The 23,189-nt window shown below is 42.0% G+C and overlaps 1 protein-coding gene across 9 annotated transcripts in view; it reads right to left on the bottom strand.

Annotated features, from left to right (window-relative positions):
* THADA (THADA armadillo repeat containing) overlaps window positions 1–23,189 on the bottom strand; it is a 324,280-nt gene that overhangs the window by 184,955 nt on the left and 116,136 nt on the right. For all 9 annotated transcript variants that reach the window (XM_034764451.1, XM_034764450.1, XM_034764454.1 and 6 more), the window contains 2 exons: window positions 22,303–22,392; window positions 7,851–7,982 (listed from right to left, as the gene is read on the bottom strand). In XM_034764451.1, coding sequence (XP_034620342.1) covers window positions 7,851–7,982; window positions 22,303–22,392 — 222 coding nt within the window. The remainder of the gene's footprint in view (window positions 1–7,850; window positions 7,983–22,302; window positions 22,393–23,189) is intronic.

Genomic DNA, 23,189 nt, shown 5'->3' with positions numbered 1-23,189 from the left:
GGAGACAAATCAGTTAACTGCAAGTCAGCACAATTAATACAGTTAGAACATCACTTAGCACAAGAGAGCTGGTCCATGGCTGGGCTCCTAGGCACTACAATAATAATTATGACATACATATTTAATATACCTACAATGTTTAAAAAAAACTGTTTTGGGAACAAATTGATTACATAACTTTATGGTGAAGTTATTCAACATCAGAAAAATATTTTACTGATCAGAAAGCCCATTAAGAGGAAATTCATTCTATATACAAACTATCAACAAGGCACAAGTGAAGGTGATTCTATTTAAACTTCAAGTAAACATCAGTCAAGGTAAGCTTTGACTTGTCCTAGCCCATAAACAATTACATTCAGTATTAACTATAATACATTACTATTCATGCTAGTATTTCTACCAGAACTAGAACAAATACGTATTTCAATACACAAGACAATATTTCAGTAATACCGTCATGTTGCTTAAAATAGTTTATCAAATATTGGCTCAGACACACACGAAAGGCTAATTAATCTCTGAACAGCTTTTGATAGGACTCTTGGGAGTGAACCTCCTTTTAGACTGTTAACTGGAAAGAACCAGATCTCTTGTATCAAGCTTGTAGTTCACTCCTAAATTAATAATGTTCAATATACCTACAAAATACTCTGTGCTAGTCTAATTTAGTTTAAAAATAGTTAGCTATTTCCTGCTTACAGTCTATTTTTTGGCTAAGTACAGTTCAGAATGTAGTTAATTTCTGGAATATTAAATAATGCAAGTATACTACAGCTGTAGTTCAAACCACATAGCGTCCATCTATATTACAGGGTTTTGTTTTGGTTTTTCAAAAACCTGAGTTAATTAAGGCCACAAACCTGCAACAAATGTTTGTGGAGTATCCAGACTAATAGGGTGCGATCCTGATAGTTAATCTGGGTCAACTGGAAATTAGTTATCTCAAGTTGGAAAGAGTAACCTCTAGCAGACATACCCTTAATGTGAAAAAGCCCGTCTCTCACACACACTTCATAAAAGGCAAGTTATCAAGCTTTAGTGGAGGGGCTCCACCCCCATCCTCCAGGCAGGCTGCAGACCTGCAATGTAGGCCCTGTGCAGTCACTAATCCTGAAGACTCTTAGCACCCTCTTAGTAAAGGTTTCGATTCAGATATGCACAGATCTTGGAGCTATTTTCCCAGGCCCACCTACAAGTACCTCTCTATTTAGGTTCTTATTCCATAACTAGGACTTTTCTGACTCAGTCTTCCTCCTCCCGCGCTGGCTTGCAGCTTCCCACCCTGGTTCCCAGTCCCTGTCTCCTTGCCCACCACTCCGATAACTATCGGTCCCTGTTTTTCTCTCTCTCTCCTGCACCCCTCCACTGCCACATGCCTCCAGTCTCACTTGCATCTCCCTCCCACACACCCCCAGCTCTTTGTTACAAACTACTTCTCCCCATCCCCAGACTAGCATTCCTCTCCTCTGTATTTGAGTCAAGCATCCTCTTCCTTTACACTCTCGCCAAGCTTACTATATTTTATGGTCAAAATCAAAATGTAGGAGAGAATACTTGAACAAAGGTAAAGCAGAAACAAGGACTAGCTGTTCTCTGAATTACACCACACTTTCAAAAATAAAACAGCATGTGTGATTTTCTTTTATGGGGTTTTCCAACCCTTTAAGCTGTTATAATATGTGCTTTAATAGAAAGATCCAATCAAAGATTTCACATGATGTAGCAATGCTAACATTTTAAAATATTAAATTCTTAGCAAGATTTCTGTATTTCTAATTAAACTTTCTCCACAGAATGCATTTCCTTTAATGATTTTTATTACTCATGACTCTGCTTTGAAACCTGCCCTTAAGAGTAGAGGGCTAGATTCTCACCATCATTCCACAGGAACACTGATTTATTCCCACGGAGAATTCAGCCAACAATATTCAGCACTAAGCACTTCATGAATAACGTTGCATTGAGGAGGGCATGGATACAAGCGTCATTCAAATTTGGATCACTTTAACAGCTAAGAATTTTTTTTTTTTGAAGTGTTTTCGTTTTATAGTTAAAATGTCACCTCCAGATTACCTCCCTCGTTAATCAAAAACATTCTGAACATTCCTTCATGCTAAAAAGTAATCAGTATGTCAGACATATCTAGCTCTAAAACAACTTCTTTCAAAAATCTTAAAAAGTGAGATGATAAGTTGTGAATCAATGCATTCTCTTCCAAACAAAACATCTGGAGGAAAAAAACAAGTACTTTTAATAGAACTGTAGATAGGCAATCAAATGTCCTAGTTTAGCAGGGAGTAGAAAGTATATGTATTACAGGGAGACCGAGATTTGTCCTTGCAGCATTTAATCCTACTCCTATTGTGCAATTCATTTCAGCACGGTCAGAGCGACCTTAACTCTACTCCCACTAGATGGAAAATTCCACTTTAGCTAACTGAAACTGTTCAAAAGCCTAATTAGAAATCTTCCAAGCAAGTACAGTATTGTTAAGGGAGCTGCCTGTTTTCTTGCAAACCCACTAAGTACTCCGTTCATTCTCTCAGATCAATAAATGAATGCCACTTTATTGTGTGTAGGGATAAAGATCAGCTACGTTATACTGTTCATTCACTTCCTCTTTCTCTCGCTGCATATATAATATCTATCCGCTATAAAACGTGATGTTAGAGTCCTACGGAACTTGAAATCATATAAAACTATACGATGTATAAAATATAGCAATTATATTTTGTAATTGTATAGGATTGCCAAGTAATTATATACACACACACACATTCATTCATATATATAGATGAATATATCTACATGGGGAGATTCAGAGGATGACTAACGTATCCTGGTTTAGTATATTATTGATTAACATCCTTTGGTACTATACTTTCGCTTTGCTTCTCACTTAGAATTATTTCACAACAATCTTCACTGGCACCTGCAATCTTAAAAGGAATCAGAAATGTTCAGGAAAGAGGTACTTTTACTTTGGCTCATTTGTCCTTGTGCAAGGGGAAAATTTAAAGGAAGGAATTAAAGTATCCTTCCCTAGGTGATTCACCTCTGTAAATCACAGATAATGCACACAGAGGTTGAAATGAACTAATTATCAATGCATCCACAGAAGTGTTTATGTACATTTAAAAAAAAAACAAGTTATATAATGATACGCAATCAAGAATGTCAGGTTGAACACAAAGTGATTTTTTAAAAAGGCTACAGTGTTTTCAGTATAGCTCCAGACAACTGTAAAACGTCAGCACTTTGCTAAGTATCAGACAGGAAATTTACATCTCAAAGCCTGATGAAACTTGCTTTCTGAAAGATGTACCAAGTTTTCTCTAGCCTTAGACCAATTTGTTAAAAGTGTAACTAATTTATTGCCCATGTTCAACAGAAAGAAAATCTTAACAAATCTCTTTGCCCTCCTCGCTACTGGTATTACAGACATCCTTGCAGTCGATAGGAGTTAAGGAAGGCAAATCCCTGGTGATATAGATCTCTTAATGTCTTGAATTTTTTATTCAAATATATTTTATTTGTTCCATAACATCCCTGTGAAAAGGCTTAATGCTGACAGGTCCAAAAAAATGTTCACAGCAGTTGCTGAGGACAGCAATGCTGAAGCTTTATGTTGCTCACATGTGTTTCTCGCTAAGAATAGCCAATCAGAATGCAGATTGAACATGAAAAACAGAATAGGTAAGCTGAAAAAATAGCATAAATGGATGGTTGACAGGCACTGTTTTCTACTCTAGACCATTTATAAAACTCCAGTGAAGTAGCATATGGTATGAAGGCATTGGCGTAGCCAGGTTCTAACATCAACAATTGGGGGGAGGGATAGCTCAGTGGTTTGAGCATTGGCCTGCTAAACCCAGCGTTGTGAGTTCAATCCTCAAGGGGGCGATTTGGGGATTGGTCCTGCTTTGAGCAGGGGGTTGGACTAGATGACCTCCTGAGGTCTCTTTCAACCCTAAGATTCTATCATCTATGATCAGGGGGAGCAAACACACAAAAAAAGGAGCCATCCGACATATCAAATTACTAACTACATACTTTTAAATTCATTACACATATTTATTTTGTACTTAAAATAAAAACACAAGAATTATATTGTTTTACAAGTATGTGTTATTTTGCATTTAAAATATAAAAACAGTTTTACAGTTTGACATCTATTTATATTGAATATAAAATCAAAACATAATAAAAACAAGTGTTATTTACTTATTTTATATTTCAAAAGATAAGATCAAAACAATATGATAATCGATGAAGCAACTACAACAGCCTCTTTCATCTAAGCTTCATTCTAGCAAAGTTATCTATTACTTATTATAATCTACTTCAGTAGCCATTTGGCTTTCAATGGAGAGCAAAGCTAACCCAGACAACCTATCTTCACCCATTGCAGAGTGCGGGTAGGACTTTATACGTTCGAGTCGGCTAAAGGATCGTTCTGCAACTGCGCTACTTATTGGCATAATTGCTGCAATAGGGTTACTACAGAGTCTGGATCTATCACTGCGTTTAGCTACCTTATCTATCCATCCCTATACATTTCCCTCTTGTCTATCCATCCACCCCTCTATCTATCCATCCATCCATCACCCCATACGCACTCATCTAGCCCCATATACACCCCTTTGTCTATCCATCCATCCACTGATCTCCATACACACCCATCTATGTATCTATCCTCCCTTCTGATTTACCCTTGCAGGAGGCTTTATTGGCATCAGTGGGGATCATGAGTCCCCTGTCTGCAGTCAGGAGCCCTGCTCCCTGACCCCAGCGCAGCTCCCACATAGGGGAGGGGGTTTGCCGTGTCCTTTTGCAACCAATGACAAGCATGTATGTCTGGTATCAGCCCCATAGACCGTAACAATCCCCCCCAGGGGACTTTAGCAAATACATACTTAATCCAACAATTACAATGGCACTGCGGGTGACTGACATTCCCCTGCTATTTATAAGACTTCCTTTGTTGTGTTGCCCGGGGTCTTCATCGCTGATTATGGGGCAGTAAAGGCTCTAAGTGAGGTGGTAATTCAAGCAGCCTCTGTGAGCTGCATAAAGCACATGGCAGTGGAGAGCGAAGTTAATTCACGGCTGCTCTGGGAACTGTTGATTTTCTCAGTGGCAGCTGAAGAGGCACAGCTAAGTTTGATTAATCAACCCCAAGCACACCCTTTGTCCCCAGTCCCACACACCCATCCGTCTACCCATCCATCCCCCTATGAACCCCAGGCCTTCAGTGCCTCCCGCAGCGATGCCCCATGCCTGCAACTCCAGAGAGACCAGCCGGGCAGTAAGCTTTCACTGTCTGGTTTTTTTTTGCAAATCCAGCTGGGGCTAATCTCCCCCCCGAAACGGTAACCTCGAGCCTATTGCAGCAGCACTCAGGGGTTACAAGGGAGTGAAACTTACCGGGCGAGAGAAGAGTTTATGAAATCACAAACTTGAGGGGATGCCTGGGGATGGAGGATGAGGGGGGCCTGCAGAGGAGGAGGAGAGCAGCGGGGGGTGGGTAAGACAGTGGCGAGGGGATGTGAGGGCCAGACATGGGAGATGCTTCCCCCCATGGAACCAATGAATCCAGGACTGGCTCCGGGGAGGGAGGTGAATTCATCTGGGTAATTCCCACGAGATGATACGGAGAGGAGGGAATCACCCATTCCTGTCCTCACCGTCTGTGTCTCCTTACCTCTGCTCCCAGCCCTGGATCTAACCCCCAGAGGCGCTGCAGGAGAGCATGGGCGGCTATTGGGGAGATGTGCCCACTGCACAAGGGAACTGGTGTGGCAGCAACATGTGCTGTTTTGCACCGGGGACCTTTTACCTCTGCAGAAGTTCAGGCTCCAAGCTTGACCCCTCCTCCCACCTGTTTTGCAGAGCGTAATGTTATGCGAACCTTGCAAACCACCCCCCGCCCCCCCCCCCCCCCCCCCGGGCTCGCTTAGTCGCTTTGGAAAATGCATTGGCCAGCAGCACTGCCCACTAAACCCCCGGCAGCTCCGGTTTGAGTGCCCAGGTGAGGAACGCGGAGATTTGGAGGCTGGCTGGCTGGTTAATTCTCTGCCTGGAAGAAATCTTGCCACCCAAGCAGCAGCGGCTGGCAGCACCCAGCGCGAGCCGCGTCTGCAGCCGGCAGCGTGTGTAGCAGCAGCAGCGCTCATATGCCCCAGGCTGAGGTCTAACTAAGCTGCGGGGCAGAGGACACCCAGAAGGTCCAAGCCAAGGAAACACGATGCACGCGGCAGGGTTGTTGTGAAACGAGTCACAACGTTTTTGCAAGCTGCAGAAACCATGACTGGCTCTAAAACCTCATGATTAACTCACCCTTTTCCCTCCACTCGGCCACACAACATCGGGCTTGGTGCTTTGCGTTTTCTGCTGAGGTGGAATGGGTGGCCTAAGGTGCCACTGTACCCAGTGGGGGAGCAGCTGCTCCCCCTGCTCCCCCCCAGCTATGCTACTGTATGAAGGCAGAATATAGCTTAAATGACCTAACTAATAAATGCACCTCTAGATGGATCTATAGATAAACGTTTGAGATTCCGGAATCATAGAAACATTTTAGATAAACTTCTGTTATTTCAGTTCTTGTTTTTAGAAACAGTATATGGTAAATTGAGTTTATTCCTACAAACGCTGAGCAACGCTGTGGTATACAAGACACTATGCTTTAATGTCATATCTGCTAAGAGATAAACAGGCAGAGCTACTATTATTTTCCACTATAAATAACAGCTTAAATAATGATCACAAGACTTGGGGCAGAAACATGTTTAACTTCTTTTACTGCTCTAATAGATTTAATAATGAACTTTCCAAGCTTAAGGAGTAATATTTTGGACTGTAAAATCTATCTTCCCGCAGCTGGTAGGGCATTTAAGCCCTCCTCTGTACTTAAGAACTATTCCCATTTCTTTCCCAACCTCCAGTCCTGTTTTCTTTCACCATATTACCCAAGAGCAAAAAAAGTATTTGAAAACCATAATTCCCTCTCCACATGGAAGCAATTAATTTTTTTAGCATTATGTTTCCCACACCATGCACAGTGGATTAAATATACAACTCCCATCATTTTTTATGGTAAATGAACATCGAAATCCATTCCGCAGGAGTTGAAAACATTCTTCTTAAAGATCAGCAGCATAAGATTTACCCTCCCGATCACAGCAGTCAATCAAGTTCATCCATCAATTCTAGTGTACAGTCTCTGGTAGTGACCATACCATACATCATGCTTCAGATGAAAGTTAAAAAAACCCACAATGCAGCTAACCAATTAATTTTGCAATGCTGTACATGAGGGGAAAGTGTCTCTGATCCCTGCAGTGACTGGCATGAGATTTGTTTACCCTAGTCTTTTTCTTAACCCAGTGAAAATAAAATAGGTATTAATATGTAATCAAGAACTTTGTTACTCTAATACTATATTAGATCAAAGACCAGGTGTGTGAGATGATAGCTTTTATTGGACCAACTTCTGTTGGTGAAAGACAAGCTTGTGAGCTACACAGAGCTCTTCTTCAGCTGTGTAGCTCACAAGCTTGTCTCTTTCACCAACAGAAGTTAGTCCAATAAAAGATATTGACTCATACACCTTGTCTCTCTAATATCCTGGAACACAACATGGCTACAAAAACACTGCAAACAACTATTAAAGTAACAGTTTTTTTCATGAGTTATTTCAACTAACTGGTAACTAACACATTTACAAAGCATTTTGAAATATGCTGAAAAGTATATTAAAAAACTATGATTCTCTTCACATGAAAAAAAAATCACCAGAAAATGTTTTCTAGTAAGCATAGAAAATTCTTTTGAAATATGTACCTCACCTCATAATAAAAGGAACAAACGGTGCCATGCTGAGAGCTGAATAAGTGCCATCCATTGGAGAAGGATACAGCTTGCCCAGGATCAAAAGCAAAAGAAACAAACTTGGATGGAGCTTCAACTCACCAGTTTCACTAAATGAAAAATTATAAGAGGTATCTGGTTAAAGACATTATCCTTGAACATGTCTGCTAACACCAATAATTGGCCCTGCTAGATCAGTAAATGTTGCAAAGTAGAAATTTAAGTAAATTACACATCCTTCTACTATTCCTCTTAAAAAAATCCCAAACCTTTCAACCTTTAAATATAGGGCCCTACACATGATAGGAGTTATTTAATTTCAAATGCATGCATGAGACACCCAGACAGCTCAGTGAATCAATCAAATCCCTTTTTATATATATACACCAACTCCAGGAAAATAAGATGAAGTCCAAAAAAGAAACAGAAGAGGTTGGCAAAAGAGTTGGTGCATTACATTACATACTTATTGTTTAACCTGACTTAAAAAACGGAACAGGTAACACTTCCCAATGAATTGGGAAATTGAGAAAGTTTGATCAATACAATATGAAAGCATGAGAACAAAATAAACCTATCTTCAGATAGGCAGGAAAATTAGCATGTGGTGTCCTGCAGGTTTTACTTTGATATGCTGTTGTCTATATAGCCCAAGTTAAAAACTAAAGACAACTATAAAGCATATTTTGATATTAAATCCAACAAGCTATTACATGCAAAAGATCAGTTACATTGTTCAGTGGAAAGGCTTTAAGGCAGGTGTAATCAGTTTTTATATCAATTTAACCATATTGATGTAGAAACCGATACAACTAAATCGGTACAATCAACTAGTACAGATGCAGTTATAATGATGTAATGTGCTCATATTGGCATAGTTTATTTCAATACATTTAAGGATTTACAAATTTTAAAACCAGAAGATTTGTGGGCGTTGGGAGCATGGTAGATGGAGGTAGGTATGTATATAAGAGCAGAGGGGGAGGAAAGCAGGAGCTGAGGCAAAGGGGAGTCAATAGGCTCCGGGGGCTGGGGAGCAAGAACCCTGGCCACAGGAGTAGAACACATTCCCCTCAAGAACACGGAACTGAACCTAGGAGTACTGAGTCTCTACATTTTTCTGCTGTCAGCAAATAGCTGTTAAACCCACTGGAAAACTGTGTGTCAGAGCAACTTCTAGTGGCTGGCCCTCAGAAATGTTAATAGCCTACAAATGCTACAAGTTACTCTGTTAGTTCAAATGGTAGAGGCCTGTGGTACAGATCTAACGATCCAAATCTAGCTCATGATCCAAGCTGAGGTCAATACAGTTCCACGTGACAGAAATTCTGTTTCTTCAGGTTTTTTAAATTAGGAAATTACATGCAAAACACACATTAAAAAGTATTATTAATGTTCCAAATTCAAATACTTAAAAAAGTTAGGAAATGCCAGAACTAAAGTTGCACATGCAAACTTAATTTGTCTGCTTATACACTATGATTAGGTTTGGAAGAATTCAAGAGTTTTTTTGTTTTTGTTTTTAGCATTTTTCCTCTTTTTAGCTATTTAACTTTTCAGTTGTGTCTCGTGACAATAAACGTTGAGATTCAAAAAGTTAAACCTTTATCCTCACTAAAACATATATTGTCAACATTGTGTGTCAAAATATACAAAGTAAATATCCTTAAATCAAAATCTAGTAAATTCTCAAACAGAATTGTTCTGACTGTACATATTGATCACTATTGATGGAAATTTTTTTCATCAGTTTGTGTGTTTATGGTGAAACTGATGTTTATTGACATTTACCAGTAAAAATAATCCTTCCAAGCCTAATATTACAGTCTTTAATTACATGATCACATACTATTTTTTCTGAGGACCAATGCCTCATTCTGCACAGGCAGGGTCGTGTAATGAAGAGCATTGTTGTCTGTAGGAACCCTGCCCCATCTGTTAAAGAAGCTGGGTGTGTGGGTAGTGAACAAAGCAAGGTATTGCACAAAGACAAAGGATGTTCTCATAACACTGCTCTACAGCCAAAATGTTTATTTCAATACATTTAAGGATTTACAAATTTTAAAACCAAAAGATGTTCTCTGGTTTTGTTCTCAAATGTTCTCAAACTTTACTAATTCTAGGTCACCGAGAACAAAAATGATGCTTCAAATTGTTGATTGGCTCTAGTTTTCAAGATATGATATTGGGTCAGTATATACGACCCTTGACTTGGGAATGGCGGAGGATAAGTGAGTTATAAAGGGAAGGGATCTCAATTTAAACTAGAAATGACTAAAATACATCTTTGACTGGATCTATGAATAAATCTATGACTGGGTTTGGACAGTACTTGCTTTTTAGGCAAAACAATGAATGATGCAATCTGAAGCTGGTATTGCATCATACATTATATGAATTGCATCATGTTATTCCTAGAAGTCATGGATGATGCAATCATAACGAAGCTTACATCACTCTGCTGAACAAATTGCCCTATATCAGCTCTAGAAATCATACAGTGTCGTGCTCTCTTATTTGTCAGTGTTTGATTTTGCAAAGGGACACACTTCTGTTTAGCCAAAGTGAGCAGAGATGCCTCGTACTTGTGTGAACTGTGCAAATAACTTCTGCTATGTTTGTGGTGAAGTGACTTTTGCATCACAAAAGCGCAGTATAACCATTATGGTTAAGAAAGCCTATCACCTCTATTTTGGCTGCAAAATTGGAGATCAGGACAAGAGGTGGGCCCCACACATATGCTGCAACACTTGTGCAACAAATCTTCGCCAGTGGTTGAACAAGAAAAGGAAATCTATGCCTTTTGCAGTGCCAATGATTTGGAGACAGCCAACAGATCATACCAGCAATTGTTACTTCTGCATGGTGCCTCCAGTTGGGAAAGGAGTGTCAAAGAAGAAAAAGTGGACTGTGCATTATCCAAACATTCCATCAGCCCAGTACCCCATGGAGAAGGACTGCCGGTTCCTGATGCACCAGAATCATTCTCACTTGAGTCAGACGAGGAAGAGGAAGAGGATGAAACTTCTGGTCCTGAACCATCAATGTCACAGGACCCACATTTTCTCCCAACCTCCTCCTCTGAACCACACCTCATAACACAAGGTGAACTGAATGACCTTGTCAGGGATTTGGAACTACCCAAGAGTAAGGCAGAGCTGTTGGGCTCCAGACTACAGCAGTGGAATCTCCTGGCAGGTGGTGATAAGGTTTCCATGTTCCGTGACCGTCAAAAGGATCTTGTCCCATTCTTCTTCGTGGAAGGTGATCTTGTAGCCTGCAACAACATCGATGGTGTGATGACGATCCAGATGAGTGGAGACTGTTCATTGATTCATCGAAGACGAGTCTTAAAGCTGTTTTACTGCATAATGTTTTGCCATCAATTCCAGTTGGTCATGCAGTCCATATGAAGGAAACCTATGACAACATGAAACAACTTTTGAGGTGCATAAACTATGACCAACATCAGTGGCAGCTTTGTGGCAATTTGAAGGTTGTTGCTCTCTTGCTTGGTCTGCAGACTGGATACACAAAGTACTGCTGTTTTCTCCGCGAATGGGATAGTCGTGCAAGAGATTCCCACTACATCAAGAAAGACTGGCCACTCCAACAGTCATTGGAGCCTGGGAGGAAAAGTGTTCAGCATCCACTACTAGTTGAATCAAGGAAGATTTTGTTACCACCCTTACACATCAAGCTGGATCTGATGAAGAACTTTGTCAAGGCCATTGACAAAACACAAGCAGCTTTCAAGTACCTCCGTGGAAAATTTCCAAGGTTAAGTGAAGCTAAGATAAAGGAAGGTGTCTTTGTTGGTCCTCAGATTTGTGAACTTCTTCGAGATGATGCATTTGACCATGCACTGCGTGGCAAGGAAAAGACGGCATGGAAAGCCTTCCAGTTAGTGGCAATACATTTTCTTGGAAACAACAAGGCAGACAACTATAGGTTGTTGGTGGAAAACCTCCTCAAGGCATACAAAAGCCTTGGTTGCAACAGGTCACTAAAGATACATTTTTTGCACTCTCATCTAGATTTTTTTCCACCGGACTGCGGAGCAGTGAGCGACGAGCACAGCAAGCGATTTCACCTGGACATTGCAACAATGGAGAAACGCTATCAAGGTAAATGGAGCCCATCAATGCTTGCAGACTATTGCTGGACAGTGACAAGAGATGCTCCATTTAATGAATACAAGAGACAAGCCAAGAAGCGCTGAGTAGACACTGAAAAGGACTAAACTATGCACATAATAGTTTTTTGCCTTTTGTTTCATAATAAATTTTATTTATATAATGCTTTTGCTGATTTTTAAAGTGTTACATAAACAGGACAGGTGAAATATTATCATGTAAAGCAACCATAAACACATGAAAAGACCTAGGTTTACAATTTATGATTAAAACTCTATCTACACAATATACATAGACATAAAATGTAAAAACTTAAATATCTTAGAAACAGTAGCCAATCAGTTGTTTTAATTGTCATATTTGAATTCAGCACATCAAAATACATAATAAATAGCACATTTTATCTCTGAAGCAGACGATTTCTCAAAAATTGTAGACCAGTGTAATCAAGGAAGCTGAATGCTGCCCTGGAGAACTGGATTCTATCCCTATGTGTGCTACAGAGTTCCCAAGTGATGTTGGGCAAATCACCAAAACCAAAATATTCATAGTTGGACACTAACTGTGTATTCCTCGTTTTTGGGTGCCCAATGTGACACACCCATAGCCAGATTTGCAGAATTGCTGAACACTCGTGGCTGCAACTGAAGTTCACCGGAGCTGTGCTTTGAAAAGAAGAAGTTACTCATCTTGTGCAGTTATAGTAGTTCTTTGAGATGCATCCCCCTATTGGTGCTTCACTTTAGGTGTGTGCATTCCCCTGCGCTGCCGATCAGAGAATTTCAGTAGAAGTCCATTCCACCCATGGACCTACATTTCCCCGCCTGCCATCAGGCTAGCCAGCGTGCACGAGCATTTCTTCCTCAGTTCCTTCTCTAGCACCTCTCTGTTGGTTGGCCAGGTTGTCTGTCATGATTAAGGCTAAAAGAACAGGAGTACTTGTGGCACCTTAGAGACTAACAAATTTATTAGAGCATAAGCTTTCGTGGACTGCAGCCCACTTCTTCGGATGCATATAAAGTGGAACATATATTGAGGAGATATATATACACACATACGGAGAGCATGAACAGGTGAGAGTTGTCTTACCAACTCTGAGAGGCCAATTAAGTAAGAGAAAAAAACTTTTGAAGTGATAATCAAGATAGCCCAGTACAGACAGTTTGATAAGAAGTGTGAGAATATTTACAAGGGGAGAAGATTTAATGTTTGTAATGGCTCAGCCATTCCCAGTCCTTATTCAATCCTGAGTTGATGGGAACAGTAGGGGTCCCTCGCTTCTCACAGCGGTGGGGTCCCCCATGCAACCTGCAGTGGCCAGGAGCTGCGGGGAGTCCACCTGCTGCTCCCGCCGCCTGGGGCCACAAGGGTACCCCACAGCTCCCTGCCTCCGCAGGCAGCAGGGGACCCTGCAGCTCCCAGCAGGCGCTGGCTGAAGTCACAGAGGTCTAAATCGCAGCCTTAGTCATGACCTTTCTTTGCGTGTCCTTGATCAGCAGGAGGAAGTGAGCTCAAGTATTTCTGACCACTCTGAGCTCGAACAGGCTGATGTGGAGGCACGTCTCTGCTAGAGACCATTTGTCCTATATTGTGCCACCATTGAGAAGTGCTCCCCAGCCTATGAGTGATGCATTGGTGGTCAGGAGATGGGATGAGGAAGACTAAGCAAACAGGATTCCTGTACAGATGTTTACTGGGTCCATCCACCAGTCTAAGGATTGCTTGACTCTGGTGGGTATCAACAGAAGCTTGCCAGTGTTGTCCCAGTTCATCCTGTAAACTGAACCGAACATGCTTGGAGGCATCTCAGGTGTAATAGCATGAGCACTTACCAATGTGCCCGCGGCCATGTGCCCCAGAAGCTGAAGGCACTATCTGGCCGAGATTTGGGGGCTGGATTGTACTGTCTCTATCAACAAGGAGAGACTAAGAAATCTGTGATGTGGAAGGAGTGCCCTTGCCTGAATGGAGTCAAGGTCGACTCCTATGAAGTCTAGCCTTTGAACCAGTATTAAGGTCGACTTTTGTTCCTTGATCTGTAGGCCCATATTCAGAAACAGGTCCTGTGTGGTCTGAGTGACTCACTGGGCCTCTGTGCGGGACCATGTCCTGAGAAGGCAATCATCCAGGTAGGGAACGAAGGTTTGCCCAAGAATCCTTCAACATGTGATGAGGCCCATCTGTCTTTCTGGCAAACAGCTTCATTCTCTCAAAGGGCAGGTCATCCACCGCGGTTTGGACATCTTTAGGGAAGCTGGACAACTGCAGCCACAAAGCCCTTCTCATAAGCAGGGCCGTGGAAACTGAACATGCCACCGTGTTTGAAATGTCCAATGCAGACTGGAGAGATGTTTTCGCCATCAGCTGGCCCTCGTTAATTATGCCATAAATTGGTCTTTGTGGGAGTCCAGGAACTGATCAATAAAGGAACCTAGTTTCACATAGTTCTGGTAGTCACATTTGGCCAACAAGGCCTGGTAATTAGCCATCTGGAACTGAAGAATGGATGATGAATACACTTTTCTGCCAAACAGGTCCAAGTGTTTCCCATCTCAGTTATACGGGGTGGATTTAAACTGGCATTGGTGGCCCCCTAGAATTAACTGCATCCCCAATAATGGCGGGTGAGAAAATAAAAATTCCATGCCCTTCGCTGGCACATAATACCTTTTGTCAGCCCCCTAGCATGTTGGCGGGACGGATACAGGGGTCTGCCATATAACTCTATCAGGATCCAGGAGCACCTCATTAACTGGCAGGGGCACTCTGGCAGAGGTGGAAGAATGTTGAATATTCACTAGTGTGTGGTGAGCCTCACTTTATGCAATTGTATTTACGGGACTTCTGCCACCCTCTGAGCTAAGTCCTGGAATGATTTAAAATAATCTGCCATGGATGGTGGAGGGGGCATCACTGTCTCATCAGGTTAGGATGATGAGAGACGAGCTTGAGGGGTGCCTTCTCTTTCTGCCTCAGCGGGTGGTATGCCTGGTGTCCATGATGAAATTGGGACCAGTATGGTGGATAGGCTGAGCGGTAGGAACCCAAGTCCTCTCGCTCACAATCTGACTCTGATGAAGAGAAAGGTGGTGCATGGCATGGAGAGGTCATTGAATCCAATGCTCTGGGAGAATCTGGCACCGGAGCCCTGGCATTGAGTAGGGGCAAGTCCGGTGCATCAGACATCGAGAGATCTGCCGGCGTGGACAATATCTGTGCCTGTGGTTGTCGGTGCCAAGAGACTTGTACCGGAGCCAGAGACATGGATCTAGTCATATGGTCCATTGGTGCCACATGCACCAGGAATCAGTGCCGATGCCAATGACATCATTGATGTAACCTTCCGCGGGGCAGATCTTCCATGCTTTTCACGCCCATGTGATACCAGTACTTCTTGTGCCCAAAGACCTGATGGGCATGGGCAATTGACTTGCTCTGTCGGCTCGGTACTGTGCTGACAGATGGGTACCGCCTCTAGATAGCATCGGCGCCGTTGGTACCAATGATACCAATGGAGCCAGAGATTGTTTCCGCCTTGATTGCAGCTCACTATGAGCACTCACAGACCTTCTCTTAGTGGTCTTGAGTGAGTGGCTCGTCTTCTTGGGATCACTTGCCTTCAATGTAGAAGGTTGCGGCGATAGTTCTCACCAGCAGTCTGGCGGTTGAAGGGCAGACTATGGGCAGGAGTTCAAGCTTTAATTCTCTGTCCTTCCTGAACCTGGGTTTTAACTGCTGGCACCAATCACATTTTTGTGGACTGTGTTTTTCCCTCAGGCAGCAAATGCACTGCGAATGTCCATCTGTCACTGGGATGGATTCTTTGCAGGAGAGTCAGGCATACCCTTGTCCGGGGGGCCACCCCACCGGAGTTGGCAGGAGGCAAACCCTTTCTTCTTTTTCTTTTATTTATTTGGCATGGCCAACTGAAAACAAACAAGGTACTAAAAGAAAAAGGCTTCAAGGGAAGCTAAAATTTGCAAAACTATAGGGAGTTAACGATCCGTGAACAAATAACTCTTAGTACTAACAAGGGCGGTTGAAAAGAAACTGAGGAGGAAATCCATATATGCTGGCTAACCTCATGACAGGCGGGGAGCTGCATGTGCGCAGGCGGGATGGACTGTTATTGAAATTCTCCAATCAGCAGTGTAGGGACGCACACACACCTTCAGTGGAGCACCCATAGTAGGGAGTAGGGACAATACTCGAAGAAGAATATAATGTGCTATAAAAATGCTCAGACTCTGAAAAATCAAGCCAAAGTGTTTCAAGCGTTTCCCACCCACCCCCCCAGAAAATAGGGAAAATAATACCATCTAATCTAACAGGGGTGTTGGAAAAATAAATTCATTAAAGTTTGTGAGGCACTCAGATACTGTGGTGAGAGCATCACAGAAATGCCTGTGAAGAAATAAACAATTTTGTATTCAGAGCAGGTTTGAATAGCGTACGGCAAATAAGGCCTGAGTGAATGAGAAAAAAAGGCCTGTGGAAAAATTAGTACATGATTGTGTAATTAAAGACATAAATAATAAAGGATACATTCATATGGTGGGGGTGGAACCGGGGGATTCAGAGTGTGGGAGAGGGCTCAGGGCTGGGGCAGAGAGTTGGGCTACAGGGTTGTGAGGGCTCCTGCTGGCGGTGTGGGCTCTGGGGTGGGACTGGGGATGAGGGGCTCAGGGCTGGGGCAGAGGGTTGGGGTGCAGGAGTCTGAGGGCTCTGGCTGGGGGTTCGGGCTCTGGGGTGGGGCCTGGTTGAGGGGCTCAGGACTGGGGCAGAGGGTTGGGTGCAGAAGTGTGAGGGCTCTGGATGGGGGTTCAGGCTCTGGGGTGGGGCCTGGATGAGGGGCTCAGGGCTGGGGGCTCTGGGGTCAGGCTGGCAGTGAGGGGTTTGGGGTGCAGGATGGTTCTCTGGGGCTACTGCAGGGAGAGGACTCCTCCCAGTGCTCTCTCTCCCTGCAGCACCTGGGCTGGGGAGGAAAGGCACCTCTCCCCGCCGCAGCAGCAGAATAGGCACCCCTTCTCCAGCCCCAGCAGGTCAGGGCCGGGGCTGGGTCCGAGCTGTGGGAGGGGTGCCCCAGCCGTGCCTGGGGCCAGGCTGGGCCACACCTAGGGCCAGGCCGAGCCGCCCGGCCGCAGCAGAGTTGGGGCTGGTGGAGGGGTGCCCCAGCTGCTGCAGGTCCCCGAGCAGGTTCCCTGGACCCCTGCACAGCACTAAATAGGCTGCTGCACGGCCACGCAGCTTACAGGGAGCTTAGATCATAATACATATTCACAAGGAAGCTGAATTAAAATTGCACAAGCAACCTTAATCAGGCATTTCCTAACTTTTGAGTGCTTCACTTTGCAATCTTAACATTCTTTATCTTAGTTTTTGGGGGCATAATATAAAGTGTTATTTGAATATGAGCATACTGTAATGGTGATAACAAACAAGAGTGCGTAAGGCAATTTGTTATAACAGTTAAGCACTGCGGACTGTTTTCTGACAACTACATATTCCTTGTTGTGGTACGCTAAAATCACCCTCATTAGACGATAAAATTGCCCTCACTGGAGGATATGATTTTAATTTTCAGTGGAACAATGCCAGTGATAAACAGTTTCAGACTAAAACAAATTGTGCTTTCTTCAACTTCCTTAAAATTCAGCGTATTTCAAAGTGTTCTAAAATAACCACTTATAGCACCATGGAATACACTGTTGGATTTAGCCCAACTTTAGACTTCTGCTTCTGACAATGTTGGCCTGTAGCTTGTTTATCTAGTGCCTACTTCAGTGGATTCCTGATCTTGTTTGGAATCTCTGAGTGCTACTGCAATACAAATAATAACTCTATATGAATTTCAGTAGGACGCAAAGATTCCAATCCAGATCAGGTGTCCAATGAAATAGGCAATGGATAAACAAGCTGCAGGCCAACATTTTCAAAAGTAGAATCCTAAAGCTGGGCTAAAATCCATGTTTAGACTTCAGTGGGATTTGTCCTCCTAAGTCACTTAGGTGCTTTTGAAAATCCCACCCTTAGTTGCCTAAATATGGATATGGAGTCCAACTTTAGGCTTCCATTTTTAAATATTTTGACCACCTATTTTGGTCTGGAGAGCTTACCGGCTATTTTTGGTTAAGCCTCGTAATAAAATAACTGCAAAGGCAAATGGAAGAGCCATTATTGTTCAACCACACTAGAAGAAATACAGGAGGCAATGGATGTAGTTTAATGAGGCTACAACTTTATTCACTTAAATTATCTGGTAGTACCTAGCAACAACTATACAATGCAGAAAGGAGGGGAATTGGCTCCCCGCAGTTCCGGTAATAGGAGCCCCAAACCCTCAGCTCCGTTAAAGTGGAATAGGAAAAGGAGGAGGGTCGGCTCCCCAGTGTATGAGATGTAGGAATCCCACACACCCCTTAAGGGATGCTTTCCTTCAAACAATGCCCACAGCGGATCACGAGGGAACTCAGTCCTTTTGCCAAGTTCATAGTCGGATGGGTACGTGCAGCCAGCCAATCCTAGTAAAGAGGGCATGTCCAGAGATGCATGGGACATAAATACCATTCCTCACTCTTGCAGTCAGCAGGAAGGATAATGCAGTGACATTCTCTTGAACTGGCCCCATCTGCTTCTAGCCCTGCCTGATCATCCTTCTAAAATTTTCCCCTTCTAACACACTACTCTTTTACTACAGTGCCCCTTCAACAGCCACTGAGGGAGAGAAAGGGACCAAGTCTTACTAACAATACATCAAAAGAACAGTACCTCTAACTCACTTCCACTCACCCAGGGTGGATAAAAATCAATGATTTATTTTTAAAAAAAATTAAAAAAAAATTGGATTTTTTATTTAAATCAGATTTTTTTGATAAAATGATTTTTTAGCAAAAAACTTATCTAAAGATGGTTTTAATTAAGATACATTATAGCTCAAAGGTACCTCATCATGGAATAGGGATTATAAATTCTAATTATATAGTATGAGACAATATATTCATGTAATGTTTAAGAAAAGTTTTGTAAACGAGATCCAATAGTTCATGGATTAGGGATCCAATCTCAGGGGGTTCCAGGGGCTTCTGTATAGATTATTTAGGTTAATCTTTCTAGCTACATAATGGGACTCAGTGCTCAGTCTAAAAGATACCATCGGAGACGTTTAGTTTTGCAGTTCTCAAACAGAGTGAACATGCTTGTTAACAGCAAAAATGTTTTATATAAATAAATAAATAACTATACAGAGGTGCGAAATAACAGACCTCAACCCTATTGTCCCGCTGAAAATTTGTGTACACAGAATCAATCCCTTACCTCTCTCTAAAAGTACAAAGTTTCAAAAAGTTCAATGAATAGAAGATTGTTGGGTGCAGAATAGATCTGGACAAACAGAAGAAGTCTGAAGATAAATGTGAGACGGGAGGGACAGGCAGTAGAAACAAAAGTGAAACTGTTTCAGCAGCATATTCCAGAAGTCTTGCGGTCTTTCTGAGTGTAGCCTTCATTGATTTGAGATCTACTATACCATTCTCTCACTAGAAGGGAAAACCTATAATGGCAGCAGGCCGTAAAAGAGACCCATTTTTGGATTATTTTAATGAAGTTCCTCTACCTGTGGGTAAGACAGGCATTCATGCAAAATGCAAACAGTGCAACAAAGAAATGCAAGGCCTGATCACCCGCATGAAACAACACCATGAGAAGTGTTCCTTCTCAGGAGGAAGCTGCGTTGAAGATGATGAGAGGAATATGTCTGAACATGCAGGATCTTCAGGTTGGTAAACTTTTTTATTTCATACTTCTTTCTTAAGGACTGCCTGTCTTCCTTCTGGACTCTTCTTGAATTCTTATGTTTGAGCAAAAAATATAGTTGTTACTCTCCGGTACTATCATTTTAGATGCAGTTGTGATAAAAAATAAATAGCTGAAATAGGCAGATCTTCCTTTTACAATTTCACCTTTAAAGTAGTACTGAGTGGCAGTGAATGCAATGAGTAATACTAAATGAGCAGTATGGTAATAATAATTAAATAACTGCATTGACTTATTTTGTTTAGGAGAATCCATCCTCAACATACAGGAGTCTGAAGACTATCCACCTTCAAGATCACCATCATTTTCTATAGTTTCAGAGTTATTTGCCAATGATAGTGTTTCAGTCACATCCTGTATGTCACATAGCCACAGTATATCACCTGTAGCAAAAAGAAAAAAAAAATCTCCATCATCCAGAAACAACCATAGATAAATTTGAGATAAGAACCAGCAGATTACAAAAAGAGGAAATTGATGAAAAAATTGCCCAGTTTGTTTATGCAACAAAGTCTCCTTTACGTATGATTGAAAACCCACACTTTTTTACCATGGTTCAGTCATTAAGACCAGGATACAGTCCACCCAACAGAGCAGATGTCACAGGCAAATTGCCGAATAAAGTGTATGAAAGAAAAATTGAGCAGTGTGCAAAAGGTCTAGAGGGTAAAATTCTTAACCTGAGTCTTGATGGGTGAAGCAACGTCCACAATGATCCTGTTGTTTGTGCTTGTGTGACAACAGAAGACGGGAATGTCTTCCGTACAGAAACAATTGATACATCAGGAAATGCACACACACACACAGCAGAATACTTACAAGAAGTAGCCGTAAAAGCTATAACAAACTGTGAAAAAAAATTCAAATGTCTAGTATGCAGCTTGGTCATAGGCAATGCTGCAAAAGTATCCAAGATGAGAAGAAATTTAGAAGAGAGTGAAGAGAGTCCCAAGCTAATAACATACGGTTGCAGTGCTCATTTGATGCACCTCCTAGCCAAAGACTTCAGTGTTCCAGAAATAAAAGCTAATGTTGTTGAAATTGCAAAATACTTCCGTAACAACCACTTTGCAGCAGCTGCTCTGAAAAAAGTGGGAGGAACCAAGCTAACTCTCCCACAAGACGTGCGATGGAACTCAGTAGTGCGCTGTTTTGAGCGTTATATCAAGAACTGGCCTAATCTGATGACAGTTTGTGAACAAAATTGTGAAAAAATAGATGGCACCGTCAGAGCCAAAGTTCTCAACATTGGGCTTAAGAGAAATGTTGAACACATGCTGAGTAACCTGAAACCTATTTCTGTAGCCTTGAACAAAATGCAGGGAAACTGCTGTTTTATTGCTGACACTGTTGAAATTTGGAAGGAATGGAGTGAGATCTTAAAAAGAGAAATATGCAATGAAAAGATTAAATTACAAGCATTAAAAAAAATGAATGGGACAAACACTATCTCCAGCTCATTTTCTTGCAAATATTCTCAATACTCAGTACTAGGGTCAAAACTTAACTGCTGAAGAAGAGGAGTTGGCTATGACATGGACATCCACCAATCATCTTTCAATAATGCCAACTATAATAAACTTCAGAGCTAAGCGTGAACCATTCAAGAAATATATGTTTGCTGATGATGTTTTAAAGAAAATCACGAACCAATGAACTGGTGGAAGTCACTTAAGCACTTGGATTCAGAGACTGTTGAAGTGATAATCTCACTTTTAAGAGCAGTAGCTTCTTCTGCCGGTGTAGAAAGAATATTTTCTTCCTTTAGACTAATTAATTCCAAATTGAGAAGCCAATATTTAAGTTTCTCATGTTGACCTGGCTGACACAGTCGATTTAATTTTTTTGTTTTGTTTTTTTTAAATATTTCATTTAACTATTTTAGTTAAAAACAAACCTGATTTTAAAAAATTGGAATGTTTAACTAAATTCAAAAATTCATATGCTTGTTTTGTTAAAATATTATGTTTGTTGTTGAAGAAAAAATCCAGAATACTTAAATGTTGTTGTTTTAGTTAAATAAAACAATTTACATGTCTGTCTGGTGATGTTCTCCTCCTAATACAGCAAGAATGGCAAGAAAATCCTCCAAAAATTAGTGATTAACCTGTTGAATTTGTGGTAGTTCACCTCCCAATGACTTCATAAATAGCTGCTTCAATTACCTTTGGTAAATGAAATAACCAAACAATCATTCATTTTCTGATATAACTGTAAAACAAATCTGAAAAGTTTTCAAAATAAATCACTTTAAAAATATATACTGTGTACCGTCTAAAAATGAAACCTACATCCATCTCTGAGTTGTGAAGAATATGTATTAAGGTTAGAACATCCAACAAGAATGCACTTTTATGTAGAAATTCATAATTAAATCCAGCCTTCCTGACTAGTGATTTAATTTGATTTAAATCAAATCCACCCCGCCCTTACCCTTAAATTGCACTGTGTTCAGTAGAATTCCACATGCTTATCTTCTTACCTGTCCATAGCCCTGGCTACAATTTCCAGTTGCTGGAGAAGGAAAGGATAAAGGGTTGGAAACCGAGAGAAAAACTCCCTCCCTGTCATTCTGCAAAAGGGACAAAAAAGAACAACAGTTAGTGTTCTATAACAACCTGTTTGTCTCAAAATGTTCAATTAGCCAACAAGTGTTCATTTTTTTATTAATACCTGAGTGTAACCCAAAGTAGTAGCTCACAACATGGTTATAAGACATGGTCGAAAAAATGCCCAAGCCCACTTCAACCCTGACTATAATACAGTTTCTACCATATGCTATTACTAAGGCTAAGATTTTGTCACAGATATTTTTAATAAAAGTCACGGACAGGTGACGGGCAATAATGAAAAATTCACGGAAGTCCATGACCTGTCCCTGACTTTTACTAAAAATATCTATGACAAAATGAGGAGGCTGGGCAACTGCAGGCAGGCTGGGAGCTCCAGGAGCCCCCACCACCCGTGGGGGCTCAGAGCTCCAGGGTCCTCCTCTGCTGGCGGTTCCGAGCTGCAGGGCTACTGCCTGTGGCCACTGGGAGCTCCAGGAGTCCCCCTTGCCACCCGCAGAGGCAGAGAGCTCCGGGGGTTACCGCTGCCACCTGTGATGAACAGGAACAGTGGGGGTCCCACTGCCGCCCGGGGCAGCTGGGAGTGGCGGGGGTCCCCGCTTCCATCCGCAGTGGCTGGGAGCTGTGGGGAGTGCACCTGCTACCACCAGCTCTCTCCACCTGGGTCCATGGGAGTACCCCACAGCTCCCTGCCTCCACAGGCAGTACGGGACCCTGCTGCTCCCTGCAGGCGCCGGCTGAAGTCACAGAGGTCTTTGGAAGTCACGGAATCCGTGACTAAATCACTTCTACCAGTGAA

Source organism: Trachemys scripta, chromosome 3, assembly GCF_013100865.1.
Source record: "Trachemys scripta elegans isolate TJP31775 chromosome 3, CAS_Tse_1.0, whole genome shotgun sequence".
In the NCBI taxonomy this organism is placed as follows: Eukaryota; Metazoa; Chordata; order Testudines; family Emydidae; genus Trachemys; species Trachemys scripta.
The sequence above is the reverse complement of the archived record's forward strand: the minus strand, read 5'-3'. Positions and strand labels throughout refer to the sequence as shown.